The sequence below is a fragment of the Rhinolophus hipposideros genome (assembly GCF_964194185.1).
Source record: "Rhinolophus hipposideros genome assembly, chromosome: 5".
In the NCBI taxonomy this organism is placed as follows: domain Eukaryota; kingdom Metazoa; phylum Chordata; class Mammalia; order Chiroptera; family Rhinolophidae; genus Rhinolophus; species Rhinolophus hipposideros.
Window position 1 is genome coordinate 66,485,545 of NC_138051.1, and position 16,653 is coordinate 66,502,197.

Genomic DNA, 16,653 nt, shown 5'->3' on the forward strand with positions numbered 1-16,653 from the left:
ACACTTACTTGTAATATAAGCTTGCCTCCATAGTTATTTTTTGATTATTATATGATGCTAAATTTTCTAGAAATTTGAGTTGTTAAGCAAAATTTGGGAAAAGTGGTCTGCTGAATCCAACTAGTGGCTGACATCCACCTGAAAATTGACGATCGAGAAAATATTTATAAAAATAGGGATGACTGGTGAGTGGGAAAGGTAATTTTATGATTCAATATAAATAGGTACAGGATCCTTCACAAGTACCTGTAAATTAGATTAGTGAATAAAGAAATTCTGTAATGAAATATAATTAGGATTAGGGTAAGTGGGGTGAAATAATTGCAGTATCATGTGAGTGTAGTATTTCAAATATTTAGACAATAAATTTAAGCAAAGGTGAATCAGTTAAAAAGTGGGCTTAAGTATAGTTCGAAGTTTTGTTAAAAATAATCATCAAAGTATGTATATTATAATATGTATATAATACATAAAACACATAATGGATATGTATAAAATGTGGTTTTAAAAAGCCTTTATGATTGATACATAAACAAAATGAATATTTTAGATAAATTTCACATTTATATATAAAGAACAATATTCCCTTTTATTAAATAAAAATTGAATATATAGATAAAGATAGTTTGTATTCCCATTCTGTAGCAGTAATCCACGGAAATGGGAGATATTTTTATGTATAGAGATTTCTATTTTAAGTCGTTTCTCTCACAGTGTTTTGAAATTACCCTATCAGACTATAATTGGAAGGTGCCCTCGAAGAGAAAATATTCCCATGGCAAATGGGTCATCAAATCTTTTTCATGTCCCTTAGTGGTCCCCCCAAATAATGCTCACGGATTATTATAGAGCGCAATACCTCCTCTTAAGCATTTAAAACTCTTGTGACACTAGAATGACCTTCAATGCAGATCTCTTCTGAATCCTTGCAAGGTTAACAGGATGTTTTATCTGTAAAAATATTAAAAACATTGTTGGACCTTCCAATGTGAATCTCCTTTATACAAAGAAAAGCTAATGGGAGATGAGTAAAAACAAATAGAAATCAGTACAAGATATGCAAAGCTCTGTTCTCCTGGTGCTGTCCCACAGTTTCAACAACTGACCTGATACTCAAATATCTGTTGTTCCTTTGTTAGGGTGGGGAAACCTTTAAAATATAAACTAGTTAAAAGCTAAGGTAGATAGCCCTTGTTCATTATCTTGTCCACCAAAGAGAAGTCTTGCTAAGTACCATTCTAAATTGAGCAGAGAGTAGTAGTAAAGCACATTTAAGACAATTTAGTTGTAGGAAGTTACAAACTTCCTACAAAAATTATCTGTAGATAATTTTCACATAGAAGTTAACACTAGAGTATGAATTCGAAACACTGTTTTTTAGCCCATATGGTCCTTACTTTCTTTTATCAAAAGTGATTTATTTGACTCCACATCATCATTAACTGTGATTATTGACTGGCCTTTAAGAAGCATGGATTTACTTTTGGGACAGTGTACCTTTACACGATAAATAAATTCCTTAGTAAATAGTCCATAAAAATCTTCTCCTTCTCCTCCTTCTTCTCCTCCTCCACTGACATGCTATTAAGGTAATCCTTAGGTTGTGATTTTTCTACATGTTGGATTCGTTTAGCGTATATTAGCTTGTTCTCCATGAAGTTGTTAGTACCGTTATCAATGTTATAACTTTTACTGCAGGGAAGAAACTGAAAGCAAATGTGACTCTGAAGGGGAGGAAGATGAGGAAGACATGGAACCCTGCCTGACAGGAACCAAAGTGAAAGTAAAATATGGCCGAGGGAAAACACAGAAAATCTATGAAGCCAGTATTAAAAGCACTGAAATTGATGATGGAGAAGTTTTATACTTGGTACATTACTATGGATGGAATGTCAGGTAAGCAAGAAATGTATTTTCTTACTATTGAAATTTCTTTCAATGGTTCAGAAAGATCAAATTAATGTTGTGAAGAACCAAAGCAAATGGTATATGTGTATTTACAAAGCATACCTTATATCCTACTTTTCAAAGACTTCCCAGCATTCCCACGGTTTTACTAACTGTGACAGTACTTCCAGCCAAAGTACTGGATTATACCTGTAGTTGAACAAGTTGTATTTGTCACTCATTTGTAGTGAGGGAGGACACACAGCATGGGGAACTGTGAGGTGACTCAGTAAGAGGGTGTTAGACAAATCAATGAAAGCCCAGGGCACCGCCTTCAGGAGCTGCCATAGCCCAGGGTTCTGTGGGCACATCCTGCCAGGCCCACAGCTCCGAACAGTGCAAGTGGGGCTTCTGTGTTAGTTTGTTAAATTTATTAGAAATCAAGCCTTGTAATAGTTCCAAAATAGATTTTTTAAAAAAAGAACGTTGGGAAGGACTTAGATCTGACCTTCTGTTAGGTGAATTGGGGGACGGTTTAAGGAAATGGGGCTTTGCTCTAGATTGGATGCTGTCAAGAAGTGGGGTTAATTCTGTGATTGGTTATCTTAATCTTATCTGCAAGGAGAGAAGACTAGGCCAGTATTAATGCTATAATTGGTAAAGAAGCCACAGTCAGTTAGGGAAAAAGGATGTTTGGTCATTTTTGTGGCTTGGACAATGTTCCTATTTTTTCTGTGTTTACACACAGTTAGGGAGGGGTGTTGTTTCTGTCCTGGTGCATCATGGTCACATAGCAGACTTGTCGGTGATGATGATGTTCTGTGAAATTGTTCGTGTTCAACAGAACAACACGACCTCGCTGCTCACCTCTGTAACAACACCAAGGCCCAGCTGGTAGTGCTGGGTCAGTTCCCAAGCGTCAGGGACCACTTTTCTCTTTGCTTTGGAAAGCCTTGTGTGTTCGGTATCTCTGCTTCCCCTTGTTTGTTTGGAGCCAGAGTGCTCCAACGTTTCCCTGCATACTAGAAGTGTACTCTGTCATACCTCAATCTCCTCATCTCTCAGTTGGGGAAGATAAAGTGCCTACTTTGTAGAGATATTGTGAGAAATACTGGTAATACCTGTGTGAACATATAGAGCTCTTAGAACAATGCCTGGCCCTTAGTAAGTGCTCAGGTAAATGTTAACTGTGGTTTTTTAGTGAGGGAGAGTTAGGTTTCTTTTACCTCACATCATTTTAAAAGAGTTTTGGTTCATCATATATAAAAGATTGTAAGAGTATGGGTTTGTTGCATGTAAACCTTTAAATTTTTCCTGAAACCAGTCCCTGTGCCCTTCACATTTCTGTCAACACTTGAAACAAGCTCTTCAGGCTACCTCACCGTTGTGTTGTATGTACATGTTGCGTTCAGGGGGAAAGGCCTACATTTGCCAACTCTGACTCACTATCTTTGCAGTCACAGCACATTATAGTCTTTTTCCTTCAGATTCTGTTCAGTCCACAGCCTTCCATTCTTACTTACCATCTGTATGTGTCTGTTCTTTTGTTCTGCTTTCTAGAATTTTCCCTTCCTATTCTCATCTTTTTAATGTTTTCCTGTATGACCTCTCAAAAGTCATTTTATTACATGTTCACATTCTTCCTAACTAGATAAGTTCCTAAATAGTACTTAACTGGTTACTCACATGGTTCATGGTTTTTCACTGTCCTTCCACGCTCCTGAAAGCTGGTAGAACTCTGGTCTGCTCATTGACAGAGAGCCACGGTAGTTCCTAGAGAATCTAGTTGTATTTCTAAAACAGTGTACCTTGTGCAACTGTGAGGGGAGTCATGGCCTCTTAATTGAGAAATCCTCGGACTACCCTTGGTTGGCAGTATCAATGCTGGAAGTACCTATGTGACATGCTGTGGTGACCAGGCCACTGTGGTCTCAACCATGTGTACTCCAGATCTGGCCTGTGCTTCTTGGTTGTCTCATGGGTCCTGTGGAACTGGAGTTATTCACTCCTTCTTTGTTAGCCCTGGACCAGATATATAACCCTCTTATTGCATTAACCAGACTATACTTGATTTTACTGTCCATCATTCACACCAGGCTGCAAGTTGCATGAGAACAAGGGCCTTCCTTGTCTTCTCTGTTATTCTCTACATTCTTCTTCATACAGTGTCTGGCACATTAGTAGGCCCTCAGTAAATACCCAAATGAATGACTATTTCTAAATAAGGTAAGAATGTGCAGGTACTTAGCCTGGTAAAATGAAGATACAGGGTTGATCGAGGAGGAGATAGTTTTCAAACCAGAGTATAGGTAGTCATAGTATCATGTCAACTGAAACTTGTGGATATCGAAACCGTGTCCTTACTTTGCACAGCTCTGTGGTAACTGGGTTACAAAATAAGGATATGGTTTCCATTAACATGGTGCAGTTCAAAGCAAAGACTGCCTGTATTGTTTTGCTTAAATGTTCAGATTTTAGATTTTGATAGAGCTCTATAAATACCTATGTATTTACATAATGTAATAACTGCTATTTAGTTCTAGGAAATTTAATTTCTTATTTGCCCCCTGATTAGTAACCTGGACTGACTATATTGTCTATATTCAAAAGTGATGTCAATATTTTGGAAAAAGGTACGAGGAAAATGAGGAGTTTTCACCTTGAGCTAAACAGAGACTTAGATAAAGGAAATGAAATATGTCTAAAAAACTTCATTCTTGGAGGTGACATAGTTCAGAATAAAATTTTCATAGAAATACTAGAGGCTCGAGAGAGTTCTGTGGGGAAAAGAGGATTGAAAAGGACTTTATCAATAAATATGGAACTGATCATATTACAAGTTTGAATTTACCTGATTTGTCTTTGAATGATTTGGTCAATAAAATGAATTCCAGTACAGAATAAGCTTATTTCATTAAGCTCAGATCTGTGGGAGTTGTAGAAAACAAAGTCTTGAATCAGAGTTTTTTCAAGCAGTCTTGAATCTAGAGTTTTCTTACCTAGCTTTCCCTCTAAGCCTCTTCATCCTATTGGTAGCTGGTATTCATAGCACTTACTGGGTACAGTGGCTGACGTGTTACCAGCAAACCAACCTCGATACCCTTCGCATTTCTTCCAACACTAGAAACTAGATACACTTTTTAGTTTATCTTACTGTTGTTTTTATTTGGTGAATACTTTTCAAATGAGGAATTATTGTGAATTTTTAATATGTTCTTTATTTTAAGGTATGATGAATGGGTGAAGGCTGACAGGATAATCTGGCCATTGGACAAAGGTGGACCAAAGAAAAAACAGAAGAAAAAAGCTAAAGTATGTTCATAGATTCATATTCTTTATGATAGGCACAGAAATTATTCATAGTATATTACGTTTTTTTATAAATCATGTTTCCTCACTGTAATCATCTTGATTCTTTTAAGGTAATTGTGATTTTTTTTTTCTTGTATAACCCAGAAGCTACAAAAGTAAAAACTGTAAACGCATTCCCGCATCATTTCAGGAAAGGTGAAAACCAGTGTCCCGTAGGGCCTGCTGGTTTCAAACGACCATGCCTATAGAGACAGGATAGTCAAAGGGTAACTAGGACTGATGGTGACCAAAACAGAACATGCTCCTCGTCTGGTGAGGGTGGAATTAACCACTCTACCGTCGGATGCAGTCAGGGTTCCCAGATTTTAGGATTTTTCAAGACAACTCTATTGTTTTAAATGTGAAATCTGACTTTCAAATGTTGGAAGCTAATATTGTTAATAAATTTTAAAACACGTACCTGCTGGCCAGCTGTACCTTCCTCCACCCGCTCAGTTTTCAACCCGGTATTTTGTCTATTTTATGGTAGACACCGTCCTCTTCCTCAGGGAATGGTAAGGAACAAGGAGGGTGCAGCGTGTTTGTACAGCATTCTAATGCACCTGTTCTGACCTTCACAGTACAGTTGCAGTGTCACAAATTGTAGAACAGCATATTCATATGGGTACAAAATATGTTAGAAAATCATTTTCTCTATAAGCACCTAGTAGTAGTTAACATATAAAATATCTAACCTTTTCAAGTTAACAGTTTTCCTTAAAGAAGTAGAATGTTCATTTTTCATAAGGCATTAGCTCTTCTCATATATTTTGTTGTTGTTACCCAGAATAAAGAAGACAGTGAAAAGGATGAAAAGAAGGATGAGGAGAGGCAGAAGTCAAAACGGGGACGACCTCCTTTAAAATCTACTCTTTCATCAAACATGCCGTATGGTTTGTCTAAGACTCCAAACAGTGAAGGAAAATCAGGTACCAGAAGTGCTCGCAGCAATATGCCAGACAGCTCACCTCTGTCAAATGGAATGGAAGGTGCTCAATTTTGAGGATCACTGATTTTTTAAAAATCAATAATATAAACAATAAAACGTCAGTTGTGTGAGAGATTCATAGAAAGTCATCTAGGTTTTTAATCTCATATAAGTTAAACTACAAAATTTGAAGAAAATGCTTATTTTAGTATATCATTTTTACTTGAAACTTAATGATGTTTTACTTCAGTTTACGAATACTTTTTCTAGGAATATTCTACTTTAGAATAGAGGATGGGTTAACAAGCCATGCTTCTCCTGCATGCTGCGCTGTCCTTGAAAGCATGCACCAGTGTCTCCTAGAATTCAGTGCTGTCACCTAAGGTCTTTCAACTAAGCTGAGATAGTGTTGTTGAAAGACAGCACAAACAGATGTGGTATAGACATGTTTTGTGATGAGTGTAGATGAACATAATTTTACATTTACATGATTTTTCCCACTTTTCTACCTTTGTATGTTTTTCCATGTAATTTAAGAAATGTTAAATAGTTGCCTGATATAAAAAGTTCCCTCCCTTCCAGGAAAAAGCTATTCTGAACTACAGGATTGCCATTAGTCCACATGGTGCTTGTGTACAAATTAGAAAAGGACATTTTTTTTCTCCTCTTTATTGCCATCTGCTGGAAGGTTGTCATACTACACAAATCAAGATGTCACAAAGTGAGATAGCATGTCCCAAAGTGCAGTGTACAAGCTACAAAATTATACATAGTAGTCTTGTTAAACTACATATAAAAGGAGTCTTTTTTTAACGTGATAACAAATGAATTCTAAATTCTGTATATGGTACAATCACAAAATAAAATTATATACCTTTTTATTTACAAAATACATTTAAGTTTGCCTTTTTGAACTTCTTTAGAATATGATCACCATGTGGGCAGAACTTTTATATTTTACAGCACCTATATTATCTTAGAACCCTACTTTATTATTTTAAAAATTCTCTGACTTAAAGAATGATTTCTTTTGCAGAAAGGTAGCTAGCCTGTACTTTCATGTCTCTTAATCAGAAGAGTATTTAAAGTTTTGAGAATTCCAGTTGCCCATTTTGTTTATGTATTCTTTTCAGAATTATTTTAAGTAGAATGTCACATTCCTTTCTAAGGACACAAAATGGCCATCACATTCATCAGTAACTACTATAGTAGATCTCAGATCGAACCACTTTATAACTTCATATCTCAGTATTAGTCCTTTGCTTTTTCTAAGCATTGTCATAGACTAAATAGATACTAGTGAAAACTGCAAAATAGCTCTTTTACAGAATTAAAATAATATTTTCTATGTAATGTATTTTTACATGGAGTTTAACTTGAAATCTCCCCACACACATTTTTGGCACAAATGTATGATTTATTTAATATCAGAAATTTATATAGTAGGTTTTCAAAGGTAGATGATTGAGAGTTTTATTTGTCTTTGAATCTTTGTTACAAAATTACATTGGTAATTAAGATAGAAACCCTCCTAATACAATATTTCCTCTTGCAGATTCTTGTTCATCTGATAGTGAAACAGAAGACCTTTTAGAAAAGAATTTGATGAATGAAGAACTTTCTCCTGATATTAAAGAAGAACTAGAAAAAAACGAAAATTTAAATGATGATAAATTAGATGAAGAAAATTCAAAGATTGCTGCACATATATTAAAGGAAAACGATAGGACTCAAATGCAGCCTTTAGAAACCTTGAAGTTAGATGTTGGAGAGAATGAACAGATAGTACAGATTTTTGGAAATAAAGTGGAACAAGTAGAAGAAGTTAAGAAAGAGGCAGAAAAATCCCCTAAAGGCAAGGGAAGACGAAGCAAGACAAAAGATCTTTCTTTAGAAATTATAAAGATTTCGTCCTTTAGCCAAGATGAAGCAGGAAATGAATCTCATATGGAAACACACAGTCTAGAATTTTCTTCATTAGACAGTAAAAACTTTTCTTCTGCTACTGAAGATGACATTGACCAATGTGCAAAAGAAAAAAAGTTGAAACGGAAAATATTGGGACAATCACCAGAGAAAAAACTAAGAATTGAGAATGGACTGGAAATGACAAATAGCATATCTCAAGAAAGGACCAGTGATTGTGCTGCATCTGAGGGAGTAAAAAACTTAAATTTTGAACATTTTGAAATAGAAAATGAAGGAATGCCATCATTAATAGCAGAGTCAAACCAATGCATTCAAGAGTTGACTAGTGAAAAATTTGATAGTCCAGCTGAAGAAATTGTAAATACTCCACTAAAAGAAGAAGAGGACGCAATGCCTCTGATTGGGCCTGAAACCTTGGTTTGCCACGAAGTCGATTTGGATGATTTGGACGAAAAGGACAAGACTGGTATTGAGGACCTAGTCGTGGAAAGCTCTGAGTCTTCCACTCTTGTTTCTGTTCCACCTGCCCTACCTCCTGTAGCACAGCACAACTTTTCAGTAGCTTCACCACTTACTCTCAGTCAAGATGAATCTCGAAGTGTAAAAAGTGAGAGTGACGTAACCATTGAGGTTGAGAGTATTGCTGAAGAATCTCAAGAAGGTCTCTGTGAGAGAGAATCAGCAAATGGGTTTGAAGCCAGCGTTGCCTCTAGTACCTGTAGTATAATTGTTCAAGAGCGAGAGAGCAGAGAGAAGGGTAAGGACTTTATAGGAAGAAAATTAGCCTTTATATTAAAACTACAAATTAATAAATTAAGAGTTTTAGGAACTCTTGATCTGTTCCCCCTTTACTTTCCTTTTCCTTCTTTCCTTCCTGCCTTCCTTCCTTCCATCCATCTACCCATCCATCCATCCATTTTTCCATTCTTCTCTTCTTCCTTCTTTTCTCCCTCTGTTCCCTATCCCACATTTTAAAAAAATGTATTTATAGAAATTTGTATAGATAGGTGAATAAATATTATTGCTCGTGACTTTTTTCAAATTCTCTTTCCCCCTATTTCAGGTCAGAAAAGGCCAAGTGATGGAAATTGTGGATTATTGGCAAAAAAGCAAAAGCGTACCCCAAAGCGAACAAGTACTATAGCCAAAAATGAAAAGAATGGAACAGGTTGGTGTTTTTCAATGCTGATTTTAGTACAGTGTTAGTATTTTCAACAGTTTGGTGGCTTAATCATTTGTGTCAGTTTAAAAATAAAGTTGGTTTATTATGTTCTGAAAATAGCCATTTTTCCATTAATTTTTAATCTGAGGTGCTTGCCAATTTTATTTAGAACTGGGATAGCTGTGGTTATTTTTTATGCTTATTTCATTTGTATTTCTTATGTAACGCAATTTAATATTAGGAAGATATTTGGGAAACTTGAATAAAAGAAAAATAACATTTGTTGTGGTGGTAACAGCAGGTTAAGTTTACATTTCTGAATGGACTGTTTTCCTTTAATCTAGAAAAGCCAGTTTCTAAATTGTGTCATGGTCAATTCAAAACATGAGGAAATAAAATTCTTATTGAAAAAAGGAAGTTAGTAAATAAATATGGATAGATTACATGAAAAACAGACTTCCGTACAATAAGGAATAAAATTAAGTCATAGAATATAGTAGAAATAAAGACGGTTGATTTTGACAAATTAAAGCTTTCTCTCCAAAACCTGCCTTCATTCAAGTCTGAAAGGGAAATTCTAGGTTATAGATACATGTGCCAAAGAAGGAGCATGTAATTTATATAAGATAAAAGATGTATCAAGTTTTCAGTAGCCACATATAGCCAGAGGCTGGACAATACAAGTGTATAGAAAAAGAGTGATGAGAGATAAGACTAGAACTGTAGCAGGAGTAATAAAGGGAAAATGAGTAACTTTACAGTGGATAAGCCTGCGGATAACACCTTACTCAGATGGTCAAAGTGAACATCACCAATCATGGGGCGGCAAACTGAAATCATATACCACCTGACAGGATGCAATAAGAAGAACATAGTAGCACGTCTGTCTGGGATTTACTCTCAAAGAAGCATAACCTGAATGTAATCATGAGAAGCCACCCATAAATTCAAATTGAAGGATGTTCTATAAAATCACTGGCCTGTAATTTTAAAAAGTATCAAGGTCATGAAAATCAAAGAAAGAAGAACTGTTCCAGATTGAAGGAGACTTAAGAGATGTGACAACAAAATGCAGTAGATGATTCTCACCTGGATCTTAGTGCTGTAAAAGGACATTATCGGTCAAGTAGAGAAACTTGTATGGGATCTGAGGACTAGATGATAATAATATATTTGTGGTAATTTCCTGATTTTGTTGGTTGTATTATGGTTCTGTAAGCGTGTGGTGGTTTTAAAAGCATATCCACAAATTTGTTGATACTCTTCCCTTCAAGAGGCAAAGCTTAATTCCCTTCCCTTGAATGTGGGCTGAATTTAGTGACTCACTTCTAACAAAGTTGAAGTGATAGAGTACAACTTCGGAGAATAAGTCATAAAAGGCACCACAGATTGCTCCTTGCTCTCCCTTGGATCACTTCTCTGGGAGAAGTTAGCTGCCTTGTCTTGAGGACACTCAGACAGCCTATGAAGAGGCCCATGTGTTGAGGAAGTGAGCATACCCTGCCAACAACAAGCAAGAAACAGGCCTCCTGCCAACAGCCATGTGAGTAAGTCATCTTGGAAGCATATCCTCCAGCTCCAGTCAACTCTTCAGAGCCCACAGCCTCAGGTAAAAGCTTGACTGCAACCTCACAAGATCCCCTGAGCCAGACCCCACAGCCAAGCTGCTTCCAGATTCCGACCCTCAGAAACCGTGCGAGATACACAACATTTAGTTTTCAACTAAGTTTTGGGCTAATTTGTAGGTAACTAACACAAGGAGACTGTTGTTGTTTGTAAGAAGTAAACACTAAAGTATTCAAGTATGGTAGGGCAACTTACCTTCAGAAGGGTCAGAAAAACATTTTTTTGGTAACTCCTTATAAGTTTGAAGATTGTCTCAAAATAAAAAGATAAAAACAAAGGAAGAAAGGAAATGAATCAGTTTTACTTTTTGGAAAAAAATATTTGGCTTAACTAAGGCACTGAAAGAAGGAATGAATTAAAGAGATTTGGAAAATAAAATTACTAAGACTCAGTTATTAGTTAGATATGAGGAACTGGTTAACTGATTTGGAATATAGGACTAACAGCAGATCGTTGGAACAGTAATTTAGGGGATGTAGAGTTAGAAGTAGCCAGTATTAGGAAAATTGAGGCCTGGAGCTTATTTCTAAGTCTGTTTTTTTTTTTTAAAAGATTTTGTTGGGGAAGGGGAACAGGAATTTATTGGGGGAACATTGTATACTTCCAGGACTTTATTCCAAGTCAAGTTGTCCTTTCAATCTTAGTTGTGGAGGGTGCCATTCATCTTCAAGTTGTTGTCCTTTCAGTCTTAGTTGTGGAGGGCGCAGCTCAGCTCCAGGTCCAGTTGCTGTTGCTAGTTGCAGGGGGCACAGCCCACCATCCCTTGTGGGAGTCGAACCAGCAACCTTGTGGTTGAGAGGACGCTCTCCAACCAACTGAGCCATCCCGGATCTCAGCGGCAGCTCAGCTCAAGGTGCCGTGTTCAATCTTAGTTGCAGGGGGCGCTGCCCACCATCCCTTGAGGGACTCGAGGAATTGAACTGGCAACCTTGTGGTTGAGAGCCCACTGGCCCTTGTGGGAATCGAACCGGCAGCCTTCAGAGTTAGGAGCACGGAGCTCTAACTGCCTGAGCCACCAGGCCGGCCTCTAAGTCTGTTTTTAGACCATCGCTATTAAAGTATTGCAAGTGGATGAGATTGCTATGGGAGAGTTATAAAATGAAAAGCGAAAGGACCACAAGTAGAATTGTGTGGGATATCCTTTTATATGGGCGAGGAAGACTAGAATAGAAACAGATCGGAGATAAATGAAAATCAGTAAACACTAGTAGGTTTAAATAAAAGGAGTTTCAAATGCTGTGGAATATTCAATAGGATTAAAATATGTTCACTGAATTTGGAAATTGTAAATGTTTGGGACCCTAACAAGAGCACATGGATGTGATTAGGTGTGGAAATCAGGATAACAAGGATTTCTTTCAAGAAATTTGACCCTATCGAGAAGGTAAGAAGTGCCAGCTAAAGTGAGAACTTTGCCTTTCCTTCCCCCTTGCCTCTCTCTAAGGGTGGGAAACATCTAAGCATGTTGGTAGATGGTGGAGAAAGAAGTTGAAGACAATAGAATATGGTTAATTGACGTTGGGAATTTCAGAGGAGCTGGGAGTAGATAGGTATAAGAGTTTTAAGGGTATAGCTGAAGAGATTAGTTTGCCCAGAAACAGTCTCCTCTTTTTGAGGCTAAAAGAGGGGCAGTAAAGTAGGAGAGGGACTAAGAAATTGAGTGTGTAACCCTCAACTTTGCCTTTTCAGTAGAAAGTAAGGTTGGCTTTTTAGAGTGAGTAGGGTGCAAGTAGGGAATAGAGATTGGGGGAAAAACAGAGAATTCTAGTTTCTTATTAAGTGAAGACCAAAACATCTCTAAGTACAAATTTGTTGAGGAGGGATGTAGAGTGGCAAACAAACATCTGCTTACATGTTGCACGTACGTTAAAGGATATGTATACATCAAGATCTTTTTTTCTGCTTTTTCATATATGTATTTTGGGTTGGTCTTCCTTTGGGTAGTTTTTATGTTTTGTTTTAACCATAAATGAGACAATACTTATCCAAATTGTTTTAAAAGTTTGCTTTTTCCTTTAACAATATATATTGGATAATTTGCCATTTTTGTTCTTATGAGCTCTAGCTCATTCTTTTAACAACTTTAACGAAGTATTCAATAGTATATCATTTTTAACTGTTAACCTATTGGTAGGGATTTAGATTCCCATTTTTTGCTGTTAAAAACCTTGTGCATTTATGCACTTATTTCTGTAGGATATCAAAAAGTGTAATTGCTGGGTCTGTTGTATTTTGATATTTGAGATTTTTACCATTTATAATCTCTGAGTAAATTTTTTCTTATTGTAGGACAAAGCAGCGATAGTGAAGATCTTCCTGCCCTAGACAATTCAAGTAAATGTACGCCAGTGAAGCATCTCAGTGCATCTAAGCCACAGAAGCTCGCACGCTCTCCTGCAAGAATATCCCCGCACATCAAAGATGGAGAAAAAGATAAACACAGAGAAAAACATCCGAATTCATCCCCTAGGACATATAAGTGGAGCTTTCAACTCAGTAAGAAGCTTATAGAAAACCCGAATGTGTATTGTAAAGTGATATATACTTTCAGATGTCAAAATAATGAATAATGATTAGCAGATTCATTTATTTAGGTTTCCATATATTGTATTGTCAGTAATTACTACTTGTTATCTTAAATACAAATCTGCACCTTTTCATTGTACTAACTTGATAAATAGTTGACTGGAGGAAGATCTCCAGTTATGAAATAAGACGTATGATTTACATAAATCAATGAAACTAAACACCCTTACTAGTGTTGCAGTTGGCAATAAATAATAAAAAAGGAAACCAATGATACAAAGAAACTATTTGGATAAATAACTGCAATTATAGATCAGAGTTGCTGTGTGTTGATGTTTTGTTTCTCTGATCATTTAAATAATACACCAAGTAATGTTTACTGTAGAAAATTTGGGATATATAAAGAAATCTTATTTCTGAATTTAATGTCTTCCCTGTTTATAGAACTTTATTTAGCTTAATACGGTAGGTTTTAATAAGCTAAAGCTTTTGATGATTTATGAGTTGGACTTCTGATAGAACTGCCATTTTTTTCTCATAGAATTATTTTAAAATCCTAATTAACTTTTCTCCTTTTTAGATGAATTAGATAATATGAACAGTACAGAGAGAATCTCTTTTCTCCAAGAAAAACTACAGGAAATCAGAAAATATTACATGTCTTTAAAGTCAGAAGTTGCAACCATCGACCGGAGGAGAAAAAGATTAAAAAAGAAAGACAGAGAAGGTAATTTAGTTACAATTTTTCTTCCCTCTATTTTTCAAGTATGTATCCTATCATTTTAGAAGATTTATGTTTGTTACTCCTTAAATAATAGTATACATTTATTAATTATTGTTTTCAGATTTCTGGTATTTTCTTCTTTGTTGCTATTGTTTAAGTGAATGAGTCAACAACTGAATTAATCAGAGTGAGACTCTTGAAAGGGACTATGAACTGTTTACTAAATGTGGTGGGTTCTCAAGAAGAGCTTATTCCCTCCGAAATTCACTGTTTGCTCAACAAATTTATTGGCTGCCTGTTAACAGGCACTACGTTTGTTATGAGGTTCACCAACATGAATAGGCATATGGCTTATTGTCAAAGAGATTATCTTGTTGGGATCATAAGTTATTTCCTAAGCAACTACTATATAAGATAGATCAGCTGAACAACATTAATGCATACATACCGTGTGCCAGGCCCTCTTATACGTGATGGAAGTACAGAGATGAATGAGATACAGACCTTTATCTCAAAGATGTTAATGTCTGGTGGGACGGTGTGTGATGATGTCCCCAAAAGTGATATTAACAAGTATATACCTGAAACAACAACAAAAGAAAAATTTTTAGGAGTTGGTGGAAGGAGAGATGACGTGGGTGTAATCAAGGAGGGAGAGTAGTGTTTGACCTAGATCTTAAAAACATGATTGACTTCTAGTTAAACACTGACATACCGTATTTCCCCGAAAATAAGACCTAACTGAAAAATAAGCCCTAGCATGGTTTTTCAGGATGCTCGTAATATAAGCCCTACCCCAAAAATAAGCCCCAGTTAATATTGTCAGCCAGATGGACGCAATTAGTATGTCCGTTGCAACACACAACAGACATATTGAATTATAAAATAATATTAATATATAATTAAATATAAATATTATTGACATTACTAGTTAAAATAAATAATAACATGAATTATAATTAAATATTTGTAAATACCCAAGCGGACGCCTTTGGACAAGAGGTAAACGCTTATGTAAACAGATGAACTTGAGACTTATTGCTGAATGACCAGTCGGAGTACAAGCACAATGCACGAATAACGTGCGCACTTGATAATGAACGGACGTGGTTGTGTCTAATATGAATCTTCATAATTCAATACGTCGTGTGTTCTACCGGACGTATTTAATGCACTCATGTGAAATAATGAAACGTTTTCTGAATTTTGGTGCCTGCAATTTTTTATCGCTTTTGTGTGGACCATCATTCTCAATTGTCATCATTTTTGTTGCTACTCCTGTCTCATAAGTCTTCAATTAATACTTGACTTAATGGTAGATTTAAAGGGAATAATATTTTGACCCCCAGACAAGGTGAGTGCAAAAAGAAAGATCTATTCCATCGAGTACTACAAAGGAATCAGGGAGGACTCCAAGGGCAAGAATCTTATGGCTTTCTGCAAAGAGAAGACATTGGATCTCCGAATGGTCCAAAAATGGCGAGCAGAGTACTATAGCCCCAGTCAATAGGTGAACCGAGGGAAATGCTAAGAAGTGCAAGTGTGGATCAAGTCGGCAACCATTATTTCCTGAGCTGGAAGACGTCATCTGTGAAGGGATTGCTGACAGGAGAGCAAAGGCTTTGGTTGTGTGCAGGGCTGATACTCAAGCATTTGCCCTTGCAATGGCACCACAGTTAGAAATATACCCAGAAAAATTCAAAGCATCACAACACTGGCTGAATGGCTTCCTTCAGCTATAGGAACTGTCTCTAAGATTGACAACACTGTTCAAGCTGGAAGATACTGAAGTTATTAAATGCGCACCTGCATTTAAGTTCTTTGTTGATGGCATCGACTTTTCTAAATACCAACTCTCCAACATGATTGCTATGGATGAAACTGCAGTGTTTATGTGCCAAGGATCTCAAATGACAATTGATCAGAGGGGTGCCTCGTCAATCTGCATTCCCTCCACTGGTTACGAAAGTGCACGTGTTACCTGTATTTTGGCAATTCATCTGGATGGAAAGAAAGCCCCACCTCTAATCATCACTGAGGGCAAGAAAGATAAGGTTGAACGTGTTTCAGGCATTTATGTTCTTGCAACCAAAAAAGCCTGGTGCACACAAGCAGTTATAAGGAAGTGGGTTGATTTAATGCTGCCACTTGTTTTCTGAGGTGGCCAAAAAGGTCTGCTAGTCTGGGATTCAACCAGCACTCACCGCGCTAAAGACATGGAGAACTTCCTTGCAGAGAGAACAGATCAAATAATGATTCCCGCAGGAATGACTGCCTATCTCCAGACTCTTGATATTGCAATAAACAAGCTATTCAAGGACAATTTGCACATGGAAATCAATGACTACATTGAAAATAGAATGGAGAGAAATCAGCGTGGAAACATTGTGAAGCCCAGCCTGCAAGAGGTCGTGACTTGGGTGAAGAATTCATGGGATAAAGTCACTGACAGCTGTGTTGCCAGTGCACTCCGAGCAGGCTGCATGGACAAGAAGTGCTCATTTAAGGAGAGCTCTATTG

At 36.7% G+C, this 16,653-nt stretch overlaps 1 protein-coding gene across 2 annotated transcripts in view; it reads left to right on the forward strand.

Annotated features, from left to right (window-relative positions):
• Positions 1 to 16,653, forward strand: part of ARID4A (AT-rich interaction domain 4A) — a 60,114-nt gene that overhangs the window by 38,141 nt on the left and 5,320 nt on the right. The window contains exons 17-23 of one of the 2 annotated variants that reach the window (XM_081048765.1): positions 1,699 to 1,896; positions 5,115 to 5,199; positions 6,026 to 6,227; positions 7,722 to 8,852; positions 9,159 to 9,263; positions 13,173 to 13,379; positions 13,990 to 14,136. In XM_081048765.1, coding sequence (XP_080904891.1) covers positions 1,699 to 1,896; positions 5,115 to 5,199; positions 6,026 to 6,227; positions 7,722 to 8,852; positions 9,159 to 9,263; positions 13,173 to 13,379; positions 13,990 to 14,136 — 2,075 coding nt within the window. The remainder of the gene's footprint in view (positions 1 to 1,698; positions 1,897 to 5,114; positions 5,200 to 6,025; positions 6,228 to 7,721; positions 8,853 to 9,158; positions 9,264 to 13,172; positions 13,380 to 13,989; positions 14,137 to 16,653) is intronic. The other variant, XM_081048766.1, reaches the window with a different exon arrangement.